The 22,833-nt window shown below is 52.8% G+C and overlaps 2 protein-coding genes across 4 annotated transcripts in view; both read right to left on the reverse strand.

The window, feature by feature from the left end:
• Window positions 1-99: 99 nt before the first annotated feature.
• LOC113971219 (pinopsin) lies at window positions 100-3,077 on the reverse strand. Of its 3 annotated transcripts, none has more exons than XM_027690902.1 (5): window positions 2,638-3,077; window positions 1,882-2,064; window positions 1,368-1,513; window positions 957-1,196; window positions 100-536 (listed from the first exon to the last, which is right to left on the reverse strand). In XM_027690902.1, exons 1-5 carry the CDS (start codon window positions 2,984-2,986, stop codon window positions 393-395), a joined length of 1,062 nt encoding a protein of 353 aa, XP_027546703.1. In that variant the 5' UTR covers window positions 2,987-3,077; the 3' UTR covers window positions 100-392. The 3 variants fall into 3 exon arrangements, with proteins under 3 accessions (XP_027546703.1, XP_027546704.1, XP_027546702.1); XM_027690903.1 differs by having other exon boundaries at window positions 1,349-1,513; XM_027690901.1 differs by lacking the exon at window positions 100-536 and having other exon boundaries at window positions 619-1,196; window positions 1,349-1,513.
• A 525-nt stretch (window positions 3,078-3,602) lies between these two features.
• The window catches only part of DOC2B (double C2 domain beta), a 32,707-nt gene continuing 13,476 nt past the window's right edge, over window positions 3,603-22,833 (reverse strand). The window contains exons 3-9 of the mRNA XM_027690899.1: window positions 19,214-19,288; window positions 16,006-16,115; window positions 8,893-9,019; window positions 8,588-8,745; window positions 6,638-6,719; window positions 6,344-6,440; window positions 3,603-5,718 (exon numbers count right to left, since the gene is read on the reverse strand). Coding sequence (XP_027546700.1) covers window positions 5,582-5,718; window positions 6,344-6,440; window positions 6,638-6,719; window positions 8,588-8,745; window positions 8,893-9,019; window positions 16,006-16,115; window positions 19,214-19,288 — 786 coding nt within the window. The 3' untranslated portion in view covers window positions 3,603-5,581. The remainder of the gene's footprint in view (window positions 5,719-6,343; window positions 6,441-6,637; window positions 6,720-8,587; window positions 8,746-8,892; window positions 9,020-16,005; window positions 16,116-19,213; window positions 19,289-22,833) is intronic.

Here is a 22,833-nt window from a genome sequence, read left to right on the forward strand (position 1 = left end):
GGACCGTCTGGGCCAAACAGCAACTTGGGATGTTTTACATCGAGGAAAAAATACTGCTCTTTATTTTGGTTTTTTTTGTTGTTTGTTTTTTTTTTGTTGTTCTTGAAAGGCTCACAATTGCCCGAGGTGAGGGGCTGGAAGGGAGGGGGTGTATTTAGGAGAGTGAAAAAAAGTCTGCAGTTTATCCCACAATGGGTGGCTCCTCTCCCACGAGAAGACACTCATGGCTTTCTTTGGAGAACCCTGTGGCCTGCTGGGAACTTCAACCTCTGAGAGCCCCCCCCTCACCTCCAGCACTGAGCCCGCTCTGTGTCAGTGCTGTACCAGGCTGGGTGGGACAGGCAGAGCCTGGAGCTGGCGCTGGTGCTGGTGCAGGCAGGATCTGGCAGCACTCAGACGGGGTGAGACGGCATCACCTTATTCTGCAGCCCCTCTGCAGCGATGCCTGGGCGGGGACGGGGGGCAGCCGGAGAGGTTTTCCCAGTCCCCCGGGGGTGGTAACCACAGCACACCATTTGCAGCAGGCAGCTCTGAAACTGGGCAGGGGAGGGGTGGGTTACATGTGACGGCAGAAATCTGGTGTCACCTCTGAGGGGTGGGGCGCTGGTTATATTTTGGGTGAGATCTCTGTTCCCAGCCCCACTCTTTGCAGTTTATTGACAATAAAAGTTTCATTCTGTTTGCTTTGTGTCTTCAATGAGCCGTTTGTGATCTAACATTAAGTTGCCTGACCCCATAAAATCATGGAAGCAGAAAATGAGCTCTTGTTTGGGCTCGCAGGCTGCTCCCTCCCTTTCCATTTATTCCCCAAAACCTTGCTGCTTATCTGGGATCGAGCCTGTGACTATGCTCCCAGATAGGATACAAGGTTCCTCCATGTTTTATGAGCCCATTAAGTTGTTCTCCAGAAGCCCCAGTGAAGCTGTGGTTTGTTGGCTGCCTCCTCTTTTTCTCACCTGTTTGTTCATGAAGACGTAAATGATTGGATTGTAAACTGTGGCGGTCTTGGAGAAGTAGGAGGGCAGAGACGCCAGAGCTGGCTGGATGGTGATGTCTTTGTGGGTGGCCACCACCAGTGCAAACGTGCTGTAGGGCAGCCAGCAGATGAGAAAGGCCATCACCATCGCCACCACCATCCGCGTCACCTCCCGCTCCGCCTGCTGCGTCGTGTCCGACTCCTGCTGCTGCGCCGCAGCCTGTGGGGGGGGTTTGGAAGGGAGAGAGAGGCCTGTTAACAACTTGCAGCAGCATTTCCATCCCTTGGGTGCCCCGGTGTCAGTGCCAGGAGGTGTCAGCTCCACTGAGCGTCACAAAAACCAGCTTTGTGAGCAGAAAGCCGTGAGCTCACCTGTGCCCGCCGTGCTTACCGCTCGCAGGGTCATCAGCAGGTTGGCGTAGGAGAAGAGGATCAGGCCGAGGGGCATCACAAAGCAGGTGACAAACAGGGCCAGGATGTAGCTGTTGTTGTTGCTGCCGCCCGTGTACCAGTTGGGCCCACAGGAGGTTCTCAGACCTGGAACCAAGTTTGGAAACAAGGCTAAACCAACAATGGGCTTGGATCGGGGCTCAGTAACAGGCTCCAAAACAGCCAGTGCTGACCCTGCTTAGCAATGCCACCCAAGCACCTCTCACTTTCCCTGGAGATCAGCCCCTACAGAAGCAGGTTTTGAGTGGCTGCATGCTGGATGCTGCTCTGAGTGCTCCAGCAGCCAGAACAGGTCCTGCAGTGGGCAACTTCAAAAAAACAACCTCCCAGGGAGGATTATTGAGCAGCAGGAGATACCCACACTTTAAATTCCAGCACAGACACTCTCCAGCTACTCTGTGCTTCAAAAGCATATGTGGGATGACCCAGTGGAGTCTGATGCACCCCTCCCCTACCTTCAGGCACGTAGCTGCTCCAGCCCATGAGTGGTGGGGTTGTCCAGAGCAGTGACCAGCTCCAGGTGAAGGCACAGCCACTGACGGCGTGTCGGTGCTTGAACCGAAAGTCTCCCAGGGGTCTGCAGACCACAACGTACCTCTCGAGGGCCAGGATGGCCAGGGACCACAGCCCCACGATGCCTGGGGGGAGAAGGAGGGGTTGTGTCTTAGGGACAGGCTCTGCTGCCCACGCCAGGATGTGGTAGATGACAATCTAAAGCTGTCCAAGTAAATATGGTTTTAACAAGAATTCGGATGTTTTTCTTACAGCAGGGAGAGCTGTGAGGGTATTTGGCCCTTAAAGATGAAGTTGGCAATGGGTGTCTGTGATGCCTTGTGGTTGCAATCACAGTTTCTCCACAGGAGTGCCCTTGACAAAGGGTTTTGTGCAGTCCCTGGTGCACCCTCACCCACAGGTGTGCTGACACAGCAGCCAGCACCCACAAAAAGCACACCAAGCAAAGATTCCTCATGTGCCCAAGTGACATTTCCCTCTCTATGAGGACCAAGACAGATCATATGGTGACCTGGCAGAGCCAACCATCTACCTGACCGCTCCCTGTGCTAAAGAAAAGCTGAAGGACACGAGTTTTACCACATTAAAACGCTGAATTTAGGAGATGACAAAGCTGGTGAAACAGTCCCAAAGCTCTTTTGCTAAAGACAAAAGCAGCAGCCAGAGACCAAGGCAGGTCTCCAGGCCCGTGCCCTTACCTGTGAGGGAGACCATGAAGCCCTCCAGCTCACACAGGCGTTTGCCGAACACGAAGAAGCCGCTGATGTTGTTGGAGAGGCTGACGGAGCTGCCGCAGAGCGTCACCAGCAGGTCGGCCACGGCCAGGTTCACCAGGATGTAGTTCAGGGGCGACCGGAGCTTCTTGTACCTGATGGAAACCACGATGACCAAACCGTTCACCACCGAGGCAGAGGCCACGACGAGGCCCATCAGCACGGCCACCGACAGGTACACGGCCCGTGGGGCCTGGTGGGGCCACTGGGGGCCATCGAAGGGCCCCGGGGTCCCGTTATTCGGGGGCTCCTGCGAGCTGTCGGGGGAGTACATGGGTCTTCTGGAGCTCCACCTGGTGCAGGTGACCCTCCCCAAAAGCAAAGCCTCTTTATAGAGTGGGAGGGTCTGACGTGCCCCAGAGCAGCTTTGCATCCAAATGCCTTAAGCTTTATTTTAATCTGCAGGGTTTGTGCCCCTGCCCCCCCGTTTATAATCAGCTCTTTATTCCCGAGGGGATGAAGACTGACTTAAACAAAAATCTGATGACTGAACAGAGCATCATTTAATTGAGTAAATATTTTTTCCTTGTGCTTTCCAGCTGTCTTTTCCTGTAAGAGTGACCCCTGCCCAGCCCTGGCACCTGGGATGTCATTCCCTGTGCTCTGGGGGAATTGCTGGGCTGCAGGCTACTATATTCATATATATACACAAATATATAATATAAAAATATACATGTACTATATATACTACATTGGGCCATACATGCATTTTCTTTCTCCCTCCATATTTATTTATTCATTCATTTATTTATTTTCATATACATTTATACACGTAGTGTATATATACTACATTGGGCCAAGCAGCCCCTAAAGCTCTAGTTTAAAACCATCTCCCGCTCCCCAAATCCTTGCCAGACCCCAAATTCAAAAGCTGCACCACCAGCATCAGCTTTTTTTTTTTTTTTTTAACCTTTTTATTTTCGGTTCTCGTTATAAATATTAACAAATCCGACAAAAAGTACACGGATAGGTAATACTGAAATACAAAAGTCTTTCAGGATGCAGGTAAGGACAGTTTTCTGCAGCCTTCACATGGTAGCAAAACATTGGTATCAAACATTTCACGAGGCCTGGCATGACAACCACCAACTCTGCATGCAGCTGGGACGGACGGACGGACGGACGGGGTGCCTGCTTAGAAAAGACTGGGATACAAAGTGAAGGAACCCACACACACATGTCCTACTCCACCTCAGGCATAAACCAGTTTCATAGCAAGATATGCCAGAACGAATGATGGTGTGGAAGGAATTTTGCAAGAAAAAGGGAGGCACAGCCAACCTGGTGTTCCTGGAGCTTTCCTGGAAGCTCAGACCCAAACCAGGTTTTAAGATGCTGGAACAGAAAGGATTACTGGGAACATCCGACTTGACACGCTGCCAGCATTCAAATAAAATCCATGCATATCTGTAGAATGCATTACAAATATTAAGTTATTAAAAAAACCCCTATGAACCTTGGTTTTATCCCCCCCCCTTATCAAACAAGGTGTAACATGATCATCACTTTGAAAAGTAAACGTAGATTTCCAGAGATCCCATTGTTTTCCAAGAAAAAAAGAAGTCAGCAACACGCTCATGTGCATGCACAGGGCTCGGAAGCTGAAGGTAATTGAGATCTGTGGGGAAAGAGCAGCTCTTCCTAAGAAATCATGGTTTAAAGGCTTCAAAAATTTTGGGAAACGTGCAGCATTTCATAGAAAGTTTTAGCTCATCCCTCTGGGTGTCCAGTGGGATGAGGATGCAGAGACAGGCCAAGGTGGATCACAGAGGATGAAATCTGGGATTATTATTATTACTATTATCATCATCATAATATTATTATATTATTACTGTGCCATACACAGAAGTTTGGTTTGGATGCTGTTTGAGGCAGAAAATGGGCCAACCTGATAGCTGTGCCAGAGCCAAGCATCTCCACAAACAACATTCCAGCTCAGCCCCGAGGCTCTGCATCTTCACTGGGTTTTATTTAATGGCATGAATTGGAAAAGGATGAATAAGGGAGAAATGATAGAAAAAATTTAGCCTGAAAACTGGCTTTGCTGGAAAAATAGCTGTGCTGCTGCGTGGCTCCGGGCGGGAAGGCGTGGTTTCATTAGGAGAGTGGTGGCTGCTGATCCTGGGAAGCAGGAACAGCCAGGGGCTTCACTGAGCCTTTTATTTCGCCTCCCAAACATGAAGCTGCCCAATCCCAAGAGGAAAACCGTGGTCTGCACAGCTGTGCTGACTTCACATGAGTTATCGGAGAGGACGAGCACAACACTCCTGGAAGAAAAGCAAACACTCTTTCCAGGTTATCAGGGACACAATCATTCCAACAGAGGAGATTTAAATGCATAAAAGACTGTTTAGGCCCAAACCACAGAGACTCGACAAACCACCAGGGATATGGCACAGTTTTGCCTTGAGGAAAACAGTTCCAGGTTTTAAGTGACGCCTTTTGCCGATGCTGGACACACGGACGCAGACGGACGCATTCATTGTTGCCACTTGAATTGCAAGGCAGCGAGAAGGTAACTCAGTACAGCCAGGATTGGAAGAGGAGCCAGACTGCAGAGCATGCAGGCGTGAGTGTGCACACGTGTGTGTGTGTGAGCACACGTGTGTGTGTGTGCACGTGCATGCCCGTGGGCAGGGCTGTGAGTGTGTCAGGGTGCAGGGAGGCAGTTTTGGGACGGGCTGGGCGGAGCAAAGCACCGCCGCCTTCTCCCCTTGGCAAGGGTTTCCCCGCAGCCAGGCCGTGCCGAGGGGTGTCCCGCTCTCCCGGCTGCCCCCGGTGCCGCGATCCCCCGTATCCGAAGCCGTAAAGGAGGGAAGTCCAAAGGCTGTGGCGGAGCTGTGGCCGCCTGGGAGCGGCCCCGTGGAGCTCAGTCGCTGAGGACGGCGCCCGGCAGCTCGTTCGTTAGCGTGTGCCAGCGCTCGATCTTCTTGTCCTTGTTCTTCAGGCAGTCGAACCAGTGCTTCAGCCGCTCACCTTTGGCATTAATTCCTAGCACCACTCCACCTTGGGAGAGAGACAGAGACAGGGAGAGGTGAGGCGGGAACATCAGCCCTGCGAGGGATGCCGAGGGATGCCCAGGGGATGCTGGAGGATGCAGGATGGAGCCAGGGCATGCACCATCCTCACAGCATCCAATGCCACGACCTGATGTGACACACAGGCAATTGTAGCCCATCTTTCCCTCCCCCCTCATGGCTGGGAGCTGGGGCCTGTCCCGGGCAGCTTGTTCCTGTGCCAAGGGCTCACTGCAGTCACAGCAGCTGTCAGAGATACCGGGCACTTGTTAGTGATAAATCACAGAGACCAGGAGCAAAATTACAACAAGCCCAGATATCCAATAGAGATAAATGAAACCTCCCTGTTAAACCTGATTTTTTGTTCAGAGGAAAAGATCTGAAAACAGAAGGGGAGAGGGAGATGTATCTTCTCCCTGCTTTGGTGCTCCTTACACGGGGGATGTCCGTGTGGGAGAGGAGGCTCAGGTGCAGGAGAGGGATAAAAGCAGAACCAAAACCCAGCAAGAATGAATGTGGGGATGCAGAAGTGCAGAAGAGCAGCAGATGAAAAAGTAAGAGGCACAGACAGCAAAGATAAATAAAAAAGAGACCTTCTGGAGTGCCCCACTCACCTATGAAATCGTTTGACTTCCCGATATCATAGTCCCACACAGTGACTTCCAAGGTCTTTTTTGCCAGGTCGCCGTGCTTTATCTCATAGCAAAACTCCTGTGGGGGAGCAGAGACAGCTCAGGATGAAACAGGAGCTGGGGCTGCCCATCCTCCTCCTCAGGCTGCTGCCCTTTGCCACCCACAGGGAACCCAACCCCGATCCCCCACATAGTGACTAAGGCGTTGTTTTGATCTTTTAAATCTGAGGACTGAGAAAAGCCCCTCATTGAGAACCACAACCACCCCAAACCCACCTCATTGAACTCGGGGTTCAGTGTTTTCTTCTTCACCGCCGTCTTGTGCTTTGATTTCTTGTCCTCATCTGGTTTCAAGTATCTGCAACGAGACCAAAGCAGTCCCATCTCACGTGGGTGCTGAGGAGGGCAGGATGGGACCAGATCCCAGTGGAGGCAGGATGAGGTGGGCAACTGAGTCCCATGAGCCTGTGGCTCTCCTTCTCCTGCCTTCCCCTGCTAAAATGTTGGGAATGCCTGGGAGGAGGCAGCATTTCCTGACCTTAGCACTGTTGGCTGGCTGCAGAGAGCACTGATTATCCCATCTCCAGTCCCTAGGGGACACTGGCACTGCACACACGCTCCCAGCTCCCAAAACCAATCACTCCCGGCCCAGTCCCAGTCCAGACTTGGGACTCTGCTACCAGTCTGCTCATCCAGAGTCTCTCCAGGAGACAGGAAGCACATGCAGTGTGGAAAAGGGATCAGGAGTGAATGTGGCAACTGCAGCTTTGGGCACCACTGTTCCCTGTGCATATTCTGCAGCGCAGCAGCAGGGCTGGAGAGCAAACAAGATTAAAGTGTCATCAGAGATGGCACCTGAAATCTGGGCCAGAGCAGAGTGAAACCATTATCGTTTTGTGCTGGTGCTGTGCCTTTAAATATCAGTTCTGCTTCCTTGTTACACTTTCCAGATCTTGCTCATAATTAAAAAATTAGGGCTTGTACTGAGAAGCATCACTTCTCTCTCTGCTCTGATTCCAGCCCTGCAGATACAGTCTCCTGTGGATGGCACCTAAAACAAGCTGGGTTCAACAATGGGAATTGTGTTGCTCCTGGGCATTTAAAAAAGCAAGAGGGGATTTTTATACAAACACCTCCACCCCTAAAGAACAATTAAATAGGAAGGTCAAAGTGTCCTGCTGATAAATTCTATCTCCCAGGCGTGGTTTATCCCAGTAGTTCTGCCTTAAATACTGTCCCTGAAAGTGCCCAAGTTTGCATGAGTGCTGTGGGAACAGGGATGTGGGGTGGGAACAGGGAGGGCTGCTGGTCCTTCCATTCCATGGCCACCCCTTTTTTGCAGAGAGTGAATGTGAAAAATACCATTCCCCCCAAAAAAAAAACAGGAGCTGCAGCAATCCAGGGCCTCACACCAGCCTGGCTCTGCATCAGCAAACCATCACCTCCCTCAGCATCTCTGGAAAGCCCCTGGGTGACACCAACTTCCCTGAATCACTTGGGTGAGGCTGAGTCAGCAGCCCAATACAGTCATTTGAACGACTGTACTTAATATCGCTAGTGTTTTTCAAAAGGAAGGTGCTCCCAGTCATTTACATCGGGAAGTGTCAGCGGGACCTGTAAACGTGCCCTCAGCTCTGTTAACAGGGCCCTGGAGCCTCCGGAGCCGTGGGTTGCCATTAAAGTGCTGTCTGACCTAATTACACACACGTTGTAATTAGAGCTTTTCCCAAGTGCAGGGTGGTGGCTGGGAGCTGGGCTCTAGAGAGCTGGGCTGGGAATCTCCTCTCCCTTGGGACCTGGAGAAGGGGGTGATTACCTGCCCATCCCCTGGGGCTGGAAGAGGGGGATGCCTGTGCCCTAACCTGTCAGCAAAACCCGACTGTACCTGTCTGCTTTGGGCCACCAACTCTGTCCACAGGGCCACATCCCTGCCGCAGACCGTCTCCCAGGGCAGAGCTGAGCCTGGCAGTGAGCAGGGACGACAGGATGCCCCGGCACAGGGCGGGCACAGCCACGCACCACCAGGCAGCTCCCGCGCCCGCCTTACCTGGGAGCTCTGCAAAACCACTGCCAGGGAACAACAACGCTCCGGGCAAACACAAGCTGCTGCCGTGGCGCCCTCATTTGCATCTCCTAATGAGATCCATTAATTTCCACTACAGGGAGAGGCAGGAGGGGACAGCACAGCTCGTGGCCGTGCCTCACCTGGCGCGGGGCAGGACTCACGTTTTGACGTAGGGGTCGGAGTAGCCGTTGGCATCCATGGCAGCCAGGTGGGCACAGCGGATGATGCCCACCAGGAGCGCCTGCTTCTGAGAGCTGTACTTGAGGGAGATGAGGATCCGGCCACGCTCCTCCAGCGACTTGTCCTCTGTTTTATCTATCTGCAGGAGGGAATGCAGCCAGTCCGGAAGCTGTTCCGCGGCCGGACTCCCACCTCCCCAGCGGGAGGGGTGCTCCCACAGTCCCACGTGCAAGCAGCTACACCCATGGTCCCACGGTGGGGACGTGGCTTTGAACCTCCCACTCACCGGCAGCTGCTTCTCCAGGCAGATGCTGAAGTTTTTGGTCTGGTTGGGCTTCAGTTTCTTCAGCGGGATCCGCGTCTCCCCAATGAACTCGTTGTGGCGGAACTTGTCCTCGTCACAGACCGAGATCCTGCAACAGGCACAGGGTGAGCGGGGACGCTGGGGAGAGGGGAGGTGATGGCACCAGGGAAGGGGCTGCTTCATTGTACTGCAGGTCCCCCCAGAGAGGGGACAACTCAGGTCACTGTTCCCCAGCCCACTGACTGGGCACCTCCTCCTCAGGCAGCTGGAGGGCATTCAAGTGCTGCCACAGCCTGCCCAGGGCAGCTCCTGGTGTGAGTCGGTGTCTAACGCAGGTCCCAGCCCAGGCACTGTTGGAAAAGCAACCTCAAACATCCTTGTGGCTCTTCCACTAAAACATCAAAAAGTCATTGGTGACTAAAGTAAAACTACTGAGCTGCCACCAGCCCAGCTGCATTTTGCCCGGCCATGGAGGCTCTTCCTCAAACCACCCTCACACTGTACAGCTGGGAGAGGTGTCGCTCCCACAGAGCTCCTTCCCTCCCACCCGAGGGGCTCGGGCACTGCTCAGAGCGTGGCAGTTCTCAGAGTGACCCTGGCTGCCAGTTTGGGGCACGGGGTGGATCTGCCACCTCCTCTCCCACCCTGCAGACGAGCCCATGAAGGATTTACAGCCCCAGCGGGTGGAAAGCATCACACCTGAGCCAGGAGCAGCTCTCCCAGCCCCGTTGGGGTCCCGGGATGCATCCCTCTGACGGCAGCCGAGAGCAGTGACAGTGGAGCTGAGCCAAGGCTGTTCTCTGTGAGAAAGCTATAAATGCCTTTCCCTGAGCTGGCAGCTAATGAGTCATTTCTCTGCTGCTTCCCAGCCCGCTCTGGGCGTGAGGAGAGAGGACAGAAGAGCAAAGTTAGTGCTTGCAGGGAGCCTCTGCTCGCTGCTCCTGAAATCCCGGAGAGGGGCCAGGAGGGTGGTGGCTGCCTTGAGGGACCAGCTGTTCCCCAGCAGTGCTGTCTGGACACGGTGACAGGGAATGCCATCCCATCCCCCTCCAGAGGGAGCATCCAGCATCTCACATCCTCATTGGAGCCACGCAGGGAGCGGCTGGGCTCCCTGCCCATAAAGGAAAGACATTTCCCTTTCCTTACATTCTCTGCTTTCTCTTTCTTTAAAAAAATATTCCTACAGTGTCTTCCCATCCTTTTGCTACCTGCCTTTCTTCACCCACTCCTGTTGGTGTCCATTTCCCACGGGTGGCACCTCTGCCTCCAGGGACGGTACGGGAAGGGGGAAAAAGTAATTAAAGATAAATAGTGTGCTGTGATCCCACCTGAGAGTAACTAATTGCACCCCACACCTCTAGTCTGCTCAGCGCCTGGATGGCTTATCCGTGGATGGGTTGTCTATAGATGGTTGATCTGTGGATAATTTATGCATGGATGGTTTGTCCATGGGTGGTTTACCTGTGGATAGTTTAGTGGCTTATCTACAGATAGTTTGACCACACTCATGCTCACAAGTGAATAATAAGGAAGCAAGGAAGCCATGGGATGGCTCAGTGGCACGTCACAAAGATCAGGGAGCAGCAGAGGAAAGGGGTTTGGAAAAAAACACAATGGAAGCGGGAAGACAGGGAATGCTGCTCTCCAGAAAAATGTAGCTGGATGCAGCGTTACTATAGATACCCACGAAAAAAACACCCCACTGCAACAGTAAAACCCTCAAAGAGGATCTCAAATGCAGGCACAATATTCCCTATTTCCTTTCCTCCTTTTCTTTTAAAGAACAAAACTGAAAAAGGAGCAGCAGCAGCAGCTCCGGAGATAACACTTGCCAGGCATGTGTCCATCTGGGCAAAGCTGGGGAGGGAAGGGGAGGGCAGGGATGTGAAGGCTGGGCTGGGGAGAAGGGGACAGGAGGGAACAGGGGGGGACAGGTGGGGACATGGCCTCACAGGGAGCTGACAGCCTGGGGAATGTTTGTACACCCAGCAATCACAGAGTGGTGCTGGCTCCCAGGCACTCAGGGAGACAGGATTTGGGATGGTTTGCCCTCCTAAAAATGTGAGTAACAAGATCTTGTCCTGACAATGTCTAGGTACACCCCAGAAGCACAATAAGATCCTGCTTGCTGTGAAGCCCCAGGCACATCCAGGATGGGTAGAAAACCAGGAAGGAAACGCATGGAAAACTTCCATGGTGGTGGCAGGGAGAGCATCTCCAGTGTCACACTGGGAGAGGCCCCAGAGCCCCACCAAGCCTCGTTTCATTGCCCACAGGGACACGGGAAGCCCCTGTGTTTATGCAGAACCGTGTCCCTTGGGAAGTAGTTTTTGGCACATCTGCAAGACCTGGGAACTGTTGCTGCCCCGAGCAGCACGACGGAGCTGGGGACACCACTGGGTTTCTCCCACCCCTCTTTTCCCTCTGGTATCTCCAGCCACCTCTCAGGTGGGTCCGTACCTTTTGTGCCCATCTGTGTGTGATGCCCAGAGGGGTTCAGTTGGGGTTTCATGCCAGCCCTCCCAGTGCCTCAGGCTCAGTCCCCAACCCCAACCCCTCTGCCTGGCTGCGTTTTATCCCCACTGGGATGGTATTTTTAGCTCGGGCAGGCCAGCAGTGCCCTGGCCCATCGGTGAAGGCAGGAGCAGTGAGTCAGATGAGCAGGCAGCTCCAGCCCCAGCCCTCCCGTTGGAAAATGGCATAATGCAATTACACCAGCTTGAATTTTATTACAAGAAATCGATGTGATGGAATTTTTATGCCTTGGGTTAGAAAATCAGCTCCCTGACAAACAGCACGAGACGCCTCCAGCAGCCTCGTTCACCTGCAATCCCGAGCTTGTAACTCGAGCACCACCCATCCCTCGTCTCTCCCTATGAATCCCAATCCCTCCAGCTCAGCGTTTGGTCTGATATCTTCACTGTGGGGTCCTGATCTTTAAGTTAAGGGCTGTGAAAACCACCTTGGAAGAAAATTAAGCAGCAAATGAACAATCACTGCTCATTAAACTTGTTCTGCCTCCTACTCAGCCCGGGCTCCTGGGTTACAGCCCTGACTCACCGCGCAGCTCCAGCAGCCCTGCTCCGCTGACTCACGGCTTCTGCTCTCACACACGTTCCTCCTGCCTCCTTCCCAGTGTGGAAAGGGGAAATGGGGGTCAACAAGGACCCTTTTCCACAACACACACGCACACAATAGGCAGCAGAGCCTGAGGATGCATGCTCTGTGCCCAAGATCCCTTATGGTCCCTATAGCAACTTGGCTCTCAATGAGGAGCAGACGTGCAGGTGAAGCCAGCTTGGCTTAAGGACAGGCAACACCAGGCAAGGAGGGAAAACAGCAAAAGTCTGCATCTGGGAACTGTCCAGCTGTCCGAAAAACAGAAGGAGGATTCGGTGCTGGGCTCCATCACAAAAAGCCTTGAAGTGTGAGCACAGAAACCACAGAGAAGTGAGATACAATTACAAGGGCACCTGCAGTTCTGAGCAAACCCCATTCAGCACTTCCAGGGTAAAGCAATTCAGGACCCCAAACCTCCAAGTGTCTTCACTACACCTATTAGTCCTGATCAAATACTATTTTCTGAATAATATATTTAATGAGTCATGATGTTTGTCAAACACATGATTAAACAAAGAATTCCTGGCATTTGTGGGCTAGCTGAGTATCATATGAATAATGCATCACTTTGCCAATATATCTGGATATGAATAATTGTATCCAATATCTGGCCAGCTCTGATATTTATTATGAATATAATTTATTTTTTTGCATATTACATGTATTATTTAAACGTAGGTGATTGTATTCTGCCTATTCCAATTTCCCCTGCAGCATTTCTCTGCCTCCCCCTGACATGCACCTTGGCTTCCCACCACTGGACAGAGCTTCCAAACTGCTGCCACACGGTCATGCTTGGAGCCCAGATGAGAGTGGGGACTGTGGGGTGAGATTTTCCCTCTCAGTGCTGCCAGGGAACCTGCCCCCCAGCCCATCCATCTGTGCACTCAGAGTCCAGCGCCTTCCACACGGCTGTGAACTTGCTTTCTACCAGGCTGGTGGGTGGTTTCATCCCTGTTAAACCTTGGGCTAGACTCAGGGATATTTAATTCAATGAATGGATGAGACCTTTCGAGATCCTCCCACCTGCTGTGTTTCATGAAATCCAAAGTATCTGGTGTTATTTGAGGGGGTTGATTCATTAACAAAATCCCACTTGCCAGCGCAATCAGCTGGGCTGCCTTCACCTCTCCTTCGCCCGGGGGGTGGCCCTGCTCGGGGAGGTGAACCCTGGTGGCTCCTGGGCTCTGTCACTGCAAAGCCACTTGACCAGTTTGAACAAGGGGTACGGCTGGGGGGCTCAGGAAAGAGGGGATCCATTACCCAGCTCTCCAGGATGTCCCTACTCCAGCTGCTCCAACAAATGCCACTCGTCCCCTTGAAGAGAGCTGCAGGCTCTGGCAGAGTGCCCCATTCCAGCACCACCCCACCAATCCATGCTGGACACGTGCCTTCCAGGAGCCCAGGTGGGCTGGAAAGATTTCTGGGTGCTTTTCCAGCTCTCCAGGCAGCGGGGAGGCGAAGGCTGGCGGCAGCTTTGATCTCCGCCGTTATTTTCACATTAAAGAGACTTTGCAATCGAGTTCCCTGCCCCTCCCCTGGATCTCAGCACCAGGGAGGCTCCCGGGGAACGGTCACCACCCAGACTGAGGGGAGCATCACTCATGCTCTTTCAAGTACCACCAGCTGCCTGGCAGGAGCCTCGACTGATTAGCACTGGGAAAATCAGCGTCTTCACCGCTTTGAAGTTGGCTTTTCCTGACAGAGAAGGAGATATTTTGATGAGATGATGGACAGGCGAAGCAAAGCACCAAAGATAGGACAATGGGAGATGCCTCCTGTGGGAAGTGGCACTGGGAGAAGTGAGGGGGTCATTGCCACTGGTGTCGTGGAGAAGAGAAACAGCTCAAGCCACAACAAAATACTCAAAGATTGTCAGTTTAGATTGGATATTAGGAAGAAATTCTTCCCTGTGAGGGTGGTGATGCCCTGGCACAGGTTTCCAAGAGAAGCTGTGGCTGCCCCATCCCTGGAAGTATCCAAGGGCAGGTTGGAAGGAGCTTGGAGCAACATGGGATAGCGGAAGGTGTCCCTGCCCATGGCAGGGGGTGGAATGAGATGAGCTTTAAAGTCCCTTCCAATGCAAACCATCCTGAGATTCTCTAATTCAGCTGATATCTAAATGAGGAGGTTCAAGTTCTCAGCATCCTTCTACTCAAAGAACCATCCAGTGTTTGAAGAGAAGCAAATCCAAGCAAGATATTAAAATAAAAGACTGGGTGTTTTTTTACCTTGTGTCTGGTGTGCAAGAACTCTCATCTCATCTAAACCTGATTCAGGATAAATAAAATCTCCTCTGCCAATATCTTCAGCTGCGAAGATGGAGAAAAGAGAAAAGGGGGCTGGGGAATTGCTCTTAAGGAAAATGAAGAGCTCTTGAATTTTAGGCTCTGGGTTCCCCACACAAGATAAGAGATGAGGCCATGGTGCTCAGAAGTTTTGTTTTAGCAGAAGAATTCTTTGGGCCATAGGTTTCCCTCAACTCCCTAGAAAGGAGCCTTTGGAGCTGCCTTGAGCTAATTTGCCATTAACCAACCTTGTCAGGAATCTCCCTGTGAAGCTCCACAGCACCCAGGCTGGCAGGCAGGAATGGGATGTGCTAACACTGGATTTCTATGGGGAGGAGGGCAAATCCAGCTCTGCACCTGTTTCTGCACATCCCCCCAGCCACTGGACACCTCACACCTCCCTGCTGCCTCCAGGATCACAGCCCTTTCCCAGGGAGAAGCAGCTCCCAGGGCCCTGAAAAGGTGGGGGTCGAGTCCTCCTGCTCCCTGTTGCCTTCCAGTGAACAACTCAGCCGAGCATCTCCCTACAAACTGATTTCCACGCTTGAGGAGGCTGAAAACTTCAAAGCCTGGAGTGAAAAAATACCCACCAATAATAATAACAAACCAGAGGCTTTCCAGCCCCATCAGCCTGCAGCACTTTCAGCATGACTAATGTTTTCCAAGTGAAATAATAATCCATGGTGCTGAATTTCCCATCTCTATGCACATTGCAGACAACAGGTGGGCTCTGCTCCGGTTCACCTCTGAGCAGGACCTCTTATAAGGCAGCTTTGTGCTCCTGTCATGGGGAAAATCACAAACTCCCAGGGCACCTGCAAATGAGGAGGGTGGGATTCCAGCCACGGAGCTGGCAAAGCCCTGAGTCCTTGGAGCAGGAGGCAAAATCCTCCTTTGTTTGACAGCAGATCTTACAGCAAATCCTGCAGCGCAGTCCCAGATCAGCGCAGTGATGGAGCAGCTGAGGCTGCCCAGCACCCCCCCGAGCAGGATCTGTCCTCAGGATCCGGGTCACTCCCTGCCCTCACCCAGGTGGGAAAGAGGCCAAGACATAAAAATCTTTGCATTCACAGGTGTCTGCTCCCTGCAGAGCATCACTTCCAACCTCACCCCATCCCACCACTCCGCCCCTGCCCACCTCCAGCCCCACACAACCTCTCCCAGCCCCTGGGAGATGCTGAATGCACAGAGACTGAACCAAATCAACAGAATAGAATCATAGAATAAATACAAACACTCTTTGTTTAGTTTGACAATAATTCACAGATGCCTCTAGCTTTCTTCCAAAAAGCTCAGCCTCGAAAGGGCCCTAGAACTTCCCTGGGGAGATTTTCTCAGCACGACAAGACCACAAAGCCTTAACCTGTGCCCATGAGAGCTGGACACGAAGAGGTTAAACCCAAACACCACCACCTCCTCTGCAGGCAGGAGCCAGCCAGTGAGTTATGAAGTTAATGACAAAGCAGGAACATGCCCCTCTCTGGTTATTCCAGCCCAGGCTGCCTGTAAATCACGCGTCGGTCACCGCGGGGGTGATGGATTTGTGCAGGGCACGCGCACAGGCTTTGGCTGTGGTGGGTGAGAACTCTGCCCCTGTTCTGCCGTGAGCAGCACCAGGACTCTCCTGTGGGGCAGGACTGTGGCCCCCAGCACTGGGCTCAGCACCCCCTCATCCCCCGGGCCCTACCGCAGGGTCTTGCGGATCATGTCCTCGTCGGTGATGCCGTAGTAGGTGAGTGTCTCGTTCCAGGTGGGGTTCAAAGTGTTGCGCAGCGTTTTGGTTCTCAGCTTATTCGCCTAGAAGAGCGGAGAAGGTTGTGGTCAGTGGGAATCAACCCCAGGAGGTCATTTGGGCAGGTAGTGGGGAGAAAAGGAAGCCCAGTTTGGAAATGAAGGGGCAGCGGGTGCTGTTGCCCTTCTGCCCAAGCACTGTAACCCAGCCAGTCCTCCATGGGGTGGCCCAAGTCCACCCCGACTGCAGCAATAACCAGAGGGGCAGAGACACAGCAATTCACTGATTTGCCAAGCAATCCAACCCTGCATCCCGCATCCTGGAAACAGCCAGCAAAATGGGAACCTTGGCAGAGCACGGAGCAGGGACGTGGATTTCATTTATGCAGTAGGAGAAAGCGAGAGAGAGGGAAAAGAAAAAAAGCCTTTTCAGGTTCATTAAAAAATACCAATTTGCTGTTCTGGCTGTTTGTTTGCATTCCCACTCCCAGCACAGCTCCCGATCCTGCCTGACTCAAAATAACTTCCTTGATACGCGTTTTGTCAGCACCAGCAACTCCTTCCAGCGCCGCAGCTCTGCAGAGTGGGAGGACAGGGACAGCAGGGCTCGTGTTCCTGGCATTGGTGGGGCATCCTGGCACACACCCACTCCCCAGCTCAGGGGACATTAATCTCCTTACTCCCTGAGATCCCTGTTTCTGTTGGGACAGGGGGAGAGCAGGAGCAAAGGTCTGAGGCTGCAGATGGGGCTTCCTCACCAGCCCCCAGGCTGGCACAGCCTGGCAGAGCAGTAGTTTTCCCTCTAATTAGATGTCAGACAGCTCAATCCCTGCCTCAGCTGCTGCTGGGCATAAGGAACTCTCAGGACATCAACACCTCATCTCGTGGGTCTTTATGGGAAGCTGCTACATTCCCCACCTGGGGTTCACCAGCCCTGAGCTGAATGTGAGCGGGATGCAAAGCACGGGGTGAAATAGAGAACTCGTTCTTGCAGCACGAGTGGGGTCACTTTGTTGTCATGTCCTTCCCACACCAAAAGCACCCCAACCACACAACCTCTTCCAGATCAGCTGGAGGTGGCCACCAGCTGGAGCTGCCAGTGCAGCAGAACCATTGAGGGATGGCTCACTCCCAATGTGCTGCGCAAAGCAGCTGCTTGCCCTGGGTTTGATCCCTCAGAGATGGAGAATGCCTCTGGAGTTTGTGCTGTGCTCTCACTTGCATTTCCAAAGCCATTTCTGACTCTGAAATCAACCCATGCCCTGCCCAGCGCTGTGGAGCTGCAAAACACCTGATGCCACGTTAGGAGGAGGATTCCCCTGGAGCAAGGCAGGATGCTCCATGAGCTGAGCGGGATGCAGGGGCAGGATCTCAATTAGGAGCAGCATCTAAAGCCCTGCAATGCCAATGGCATTTCCATCACTCAAGCAGGAGCTGGTTTGCAGGAGGAGAAGCTGCCAGCCTGGCTGTGCATGGGCACCAGCCTTGCTGAGTCCATCCCCACATGCCCAATGACAGAGTGATGCAAACCGAAGGGGACTGCAGGCAGGTGCTCTCATTTAAGGCCTCCTGTCACCTTTGATTCAATACCTTGTTTGCCTTAAATCTTTCCTGACTTTGTAAAGTTGCTTCAATTGAGGCGCTTTATTGTACCAGGTTCCATCTCACATCTATTTTATCTCATTCCTCGGTGATATTGTGGCCACCACGACAGGCTCCAGCCCAAGCAGCGGGATACGTGTCAGACAGGGAGTCTAAAGCCTGCTGAAGGGTGACAAGGACAGCAGGGAAAGCACTGATGGCACCCACTGCCTGCTCAGACCTGTGGGTAACACATCCTGGGGCTGGGGCTCTGGGGGTCAGGAGGGAAAGTGGGTTTAGCCAGGGGGGTGACATGATGGGCATCACCCAGCAGCTAACGCTGCCCTGGGCAAGGGACATGAATTAGATCAGAGGAACCGAGCTCTGGGAATGCCTTTTTCTCCCATCTGGAATGACTCAGTAGTCAGTAACCAGCTCACGTGGAGGGTTTAAGAGGGAATTAATTCCAGCCCTGCATGGGGAATGAATTCCAGCCCTGCTTCCCACAGCTCTGCCACAGGTGGCTGAGAGCTCAGGACTGGGACAGAAACACCCGAGGAACTCAGGGACAGTCCTGCTGCTGGAACACCTGGACAGGAACATCCAGCCCAGGACACACCCGTGATCCCCCCAGACCTGCTCACCTCTCCAAGGGCAGATCCAGATGATGCTGTTTGGAATATGGGGGCAAGGAGAGGGTCCCCCCATGGCCGCTCTGGGCTTGTGGAGTCTGCAGCTCCTGCACTACCCTCAGCTCAGTGCTCCCCTCCTGCCTCTCCACTCTCCACCACCTCCAGCAGAAATGCTAATCAATGCATTTGCAAAACATGGAAATGACAGATAATATCGCTGATGAAAGCGCTCCCGGCTCTCCTAATTCCAGCGGAACTTGAAATGTGGTTAAAAACTCCCTCTACCGCCCTGAACATTATGAATTAATTCAACCGAACCGTAACAAGTAAATATACCTCCCCAAAAAAGGTCTTTCCTTTCGTGTAGAATAGGAGTGCAATTAATATTCATAACACATACGTTTAGCATTTAAATTCCACATCCCCATCAGTTACACCAAGCTCTCACTACACATCAATATCTTTAATTACTCTTCTCTCCAGCAAGCGCAGAACCTAAGGAGATGGAAATATTTCCCTTATGATTTATACTCTGTTTTATTACGATCTGAGGGGTTTAAAATGTAAAAGAAACAGGGCAAAAAAAAAAAAAAATTAAAAGGGTCTGGTTTGTTTATAGCTTCAGATTGTTTCACTCGGTGCTTCCCAGGGGCTCCTGGAGAGCAGCATTTGCATCCCCTGCTCCCAAGATGAGGAATCAGGGATGGCACCTGACTCCCAGGCAGTGGTTTCCCAGAAAGGTATTTTCTACTCCATAAGGATGAATTTAGCCCCAATTCTTACCTCCTGCTCTCTCTAAGGACTTTTTATTCAAGAGATGGGCAGGAGGCTCGGGGCCTGGCTGCAGCAGCCCCTGGATGAGGAGCTTCTCCCTGGGGAACCTCCTGGGCCTAATTTCCAAGGAAAAGGCACAGCCCCAGGAAGAGAAGGAGAAGTGAAAAGGCGTCTCACCTTACTGGCTCCGGGAAGCAAGTGCAACTTGACGTATGGATCAGCCAATCCATTATGGTCCATCGGCTTCAGGCCCTGGAGAGGGAACAGCAAAAAGCAGGAGTCAGGATAACAGGAGGATGCTGGGCAGGCAGGGTGGCTTCACTGAGCCCATCCACCAATGCCTGTTTCCCTGGGATATGGCTGGTCCACGGAGTAATTGCATTTCCTCGGGATTGGGGATGGAGGGGAGTGTGGCTGCTGCAGGATCCAGGCCGGGCACCAAATCCACACACACTCAGCATTCCAACGCCATCTGTGGAGCCGAGGAGGGGCTGTGGGAAGTGGGAAGCTCCTCACCTGCACTTGGCATCGGCCACCAGGCACCACTCCGCTCTCCCGGCAGCCTGACTCTGCCATCCTCATCACAATTAATTTGGGGGTTAAGTAAATCAGCACAGAGACTTCTGAGGTTTGAAATTACAGGGTTTTGTCATTTAATAATTGCTTATGAGCAAACACACACCTCTGCTGTTGTGGTGCTACTTCTAAGTGCTCCCAGAGGGTGTGATAGCACCTACCTACTCCGTGTTATTAAGGCACAGCTGAAGGAAGAACTGCTCCAGGCCAGTGGGAGGCTGGTGCCAGCTGAATGCTGTGGTGTTTGCAAGGAAATCTGGGGGTACCAGAGCACAGACACAAGGAAATACTCGCTGCAGCCATTCCTGATGGATTTTATACAACACCCTCACAGCTCTTAAAGGATGACGTGGATCACGTCTCTTATAGCAATGCTCTGGAGCTGATCCTGCCTTGGGAAGAGGGAGGACACAAGCTGTGTCTCTGTGCCTCTTCTAAACAACCTGAAAATTATCCAAGGGCGAGGCACAAACCCAGCCCAAAGCCATAACTGCACAGGCTGCATGGAAACAGACTCCACAGGGCAGGGAAGCAACTCAGGAGCATGAAAAATGGAGCCTAATTTTCACCAGTCCTAAGAAGAAATGAGAATGGCTCCATCGTGGAAGTCCTTGGATTGTTTCCAGCCTGGCTGTGGGATCCCTGCAGGAGTTATTGCTGGGCTGGCTGAAGGCAATTCTGTGCCTGGATCAGAGGAGGGTTTCTCTGCAGAAGTATCCATCCAACCCTGGCTCCAAACTGGGCGTGGAGATCAGGCTGGGTGATGCTAAAGACTTTTCACACCCTTTTTGTGATAAGCAGAGTACTCACTGCCTGGATAATGAGTCCCTGCAGCTGCCAGGGATCCACCTGGCAGGAAAGTATTTGTATGGACTGCTGCTGGAACGGCTGTGTGCAGTGGAAACCTAATCATTAAGGCCTGGATTTCGGCAAATCAAGGAGGGAAATCGCTTCCATATTTCACATATATGGAAGAACTCACCCAGCCTAACCCACAGAGCCACAGCAGCTTCTTGGGATGCCCTGTGCTCCCCCTGAGCTGCACAACCTGGCCAAGGGTGCAGGATGTTCCTGACCTTGGGAATGTCTCTGATTTGGAGCAAGGCTTCTGCTTCAGAGACAAGAGCTCTGCTTCAGAGACAAGCAAGCTGCCCTGGGGCAAGAGAGGCCAAATGGTGCTCAGGAAAGAGCTCAGGATTTTGCTTCTAAAGCAGAGCCAAAAGGATAAAAATACCAGCAGCGAATGGAGGTGAAATGTCCCTGCTTTAACTGCAGCCTGTGGGTGATGTCCCTGCCCCAGCAGATACTGGGAGGAAGGTGGTGGTATTGGCTGTGGCTCCACGGGCAGATAGGGCAGGAATGGGCTGGATTGTCCCCAGACTCCAGAGGGGATCACCTACACAGTCCACCCACAGAGACCCAGGCTCTCTCCAGCCTCCCCAGTTGGAGGTGCCCACCTGCCCAGTGCTGCACAGCAAATGAAATCAGAAACAAGCAAGCAGATTCCCATGAAAATGGATGGAGAAAGACAGGCAGCTCTGTAATTCACCCATCAATTCAGCTCAATTAAATTACCTTCTGAGGAGGCTATTAAAGGCTTTTTTAATAGATGTGGTATGGAAGATGGAGTGACAGGAGCCTGGAAAATAGCTCCTAATGTCACGTCTACCTCCCTCCCATGTCACTTGATACGTGTGTAGCACACAACTGAGTTTAGCAGAGCTCTGCCCTGCAAAGCTGCTCCCGTGGGAGCTCATCCCTCCCACAGGGACGACCCACAGGGTGATCAGCACCTGTGTGGAGGGATTGCCAGCCTAAAGCTGCTCCAAGAGAGCTGAGAGGCAGAGAAGAACAACAAGGCTCATATATGGAAGCAGAGCCTTCCCCTGGATCCATCCAGGGCACCTCCCTGGCTCCAGCCAATCCTGCTGCTGGGACTGATTTATGGTGCTGTGCATCACGGCACAGGCGATGGAGAGGAGACGAAGTTTCATCTTTTCCCTTCCTCTGCCCAACCCCAAAATCTCTGCTGCAATCCTATGGAGACCTCCAGCTCCCCGCATCCCAGCCTCTGCCAGCTGCTCTCCGTGCCAGTGACATTTAGCTAATCAATAGGATTTAATTACAAGTTGGGCTAATCGGGCTGCCGATTAACGCCACGCTGGAGGCACGCAGCAATCACAGGAGATGGATTCATTCCATCATTCACCCCACAACGAGCTGCCTGCCCGCTGAGCAGGATCCCCTCTGCCCAAAAACCAGCCTGGATACCTCCCAGGCCAAGGCATCCCATTCCGAAACGGGGCAAACTGCGCAGCCCAGAGGAGACAGGCGGCTTCAGGAATTTCCCTGCAGTGATAAATATTTATGACTCAATCCATAAGTAATGCTCAGTGCATTACTGCTGAGACCCTCCTTCTGTTGGAAGGGAGGGAGCTTCCAAATGCTCGGCAGGGTGGAAACTCCCGGGTGTTTTCTGGCCAGCGGCGCAGGGAGAGCAGCCCAAGGATGCTCCCACAGGCAGCAGCTGCCTGGGATGGCCTGCCTGGGGCCAGGAGCTCCTTCACCACTGCCATACACCCCCTTGAGGCTTATCCTGGGCATCCGCATCCTGAAAGCAGGAGACCAATGAAGCTACAGGGTAGCACAGTCCATCGTGTCTGTGCTGCCACACACCCTTATAGATCCCATAGGTCCTATGATTCTGTGATCCCCCTATAGCAGGTTATCCTCTTGCTCCATGGAGCAGGTTGGGCTTTGTAGGACTGAGCAGCCCGGGTGCCTGCACATTCACTGAACCCTTTTCCACCACATTTTCTAGGAGGGGGTGATGCCCAGAGCATCCCAGCTCTTTCCCACACGTGACAGTACAGATCAGCACAACACAGGGTCTGTGCAGGGCAGCAGGTGAGTGGGGAGAGCCCTCCTGCCAGCCGGGCACACGGCTGTTCCCACAGTCCAGGAGTGAGCTCCCATTTATTCTCCTATTGATCCGAGCTGAGCTGCAAGGTGTCTGAGTTCAGCCTTGCCTGAAGTGTGACAGGCAAAGTGTGGCAGGGCTACTGCCAGCACTGAGAGCCATTAGTGTGAGGTGGCCACACTGCCTGATCCTACCTGATCCCACCTTATCCTACCTGATCCCACCTGATCCTGTGCTCCTGCCAGCACAGGGTCCAGAGGGTGGCACAGTGGCTGTCTGGAAACTCCCAGCATCTCACAGA

The sequence above is a fragment of the Neopelma chrysocephalum genome, unplaced genomic scaffold (assembly GCF_003984885.1).
Source record: "Neopelma chrysocephalum unplaced genomic scaffold, ASM398488v2 Primary Assembly neopelma1_82, whole genome shotgun sequence".
NCBI lineage: Eukaryota > Metazoa > Chordata > Aves > Passeriformes > Pipridae > Neopelma > Neopelma chrysocephalum.

Coding starts and splice junctions, on each gene's coding strand:
- LOC113971219 (XM_027690901.1), bottom strand. CDS start 2,986: ATGTACTCCCCCGACAGCTCGCAGGAGCCCCCGAATAACGGGACCCCG. Junction 2,065..2,637: donor CTTCATGGTCTCCCTCACAG/GTAAGGGCACGG, acceptor TTCTCCCCCCAG/GCATCGTGGGGCTGTGGTCC. Junction 1,197..1,348: donor GGTAAGCACGGCGGGCACAG/GTGAGCTCACGG, acceptor CCCCCCCCACAG/GCTGCGGCGCAGCAGCAGGA.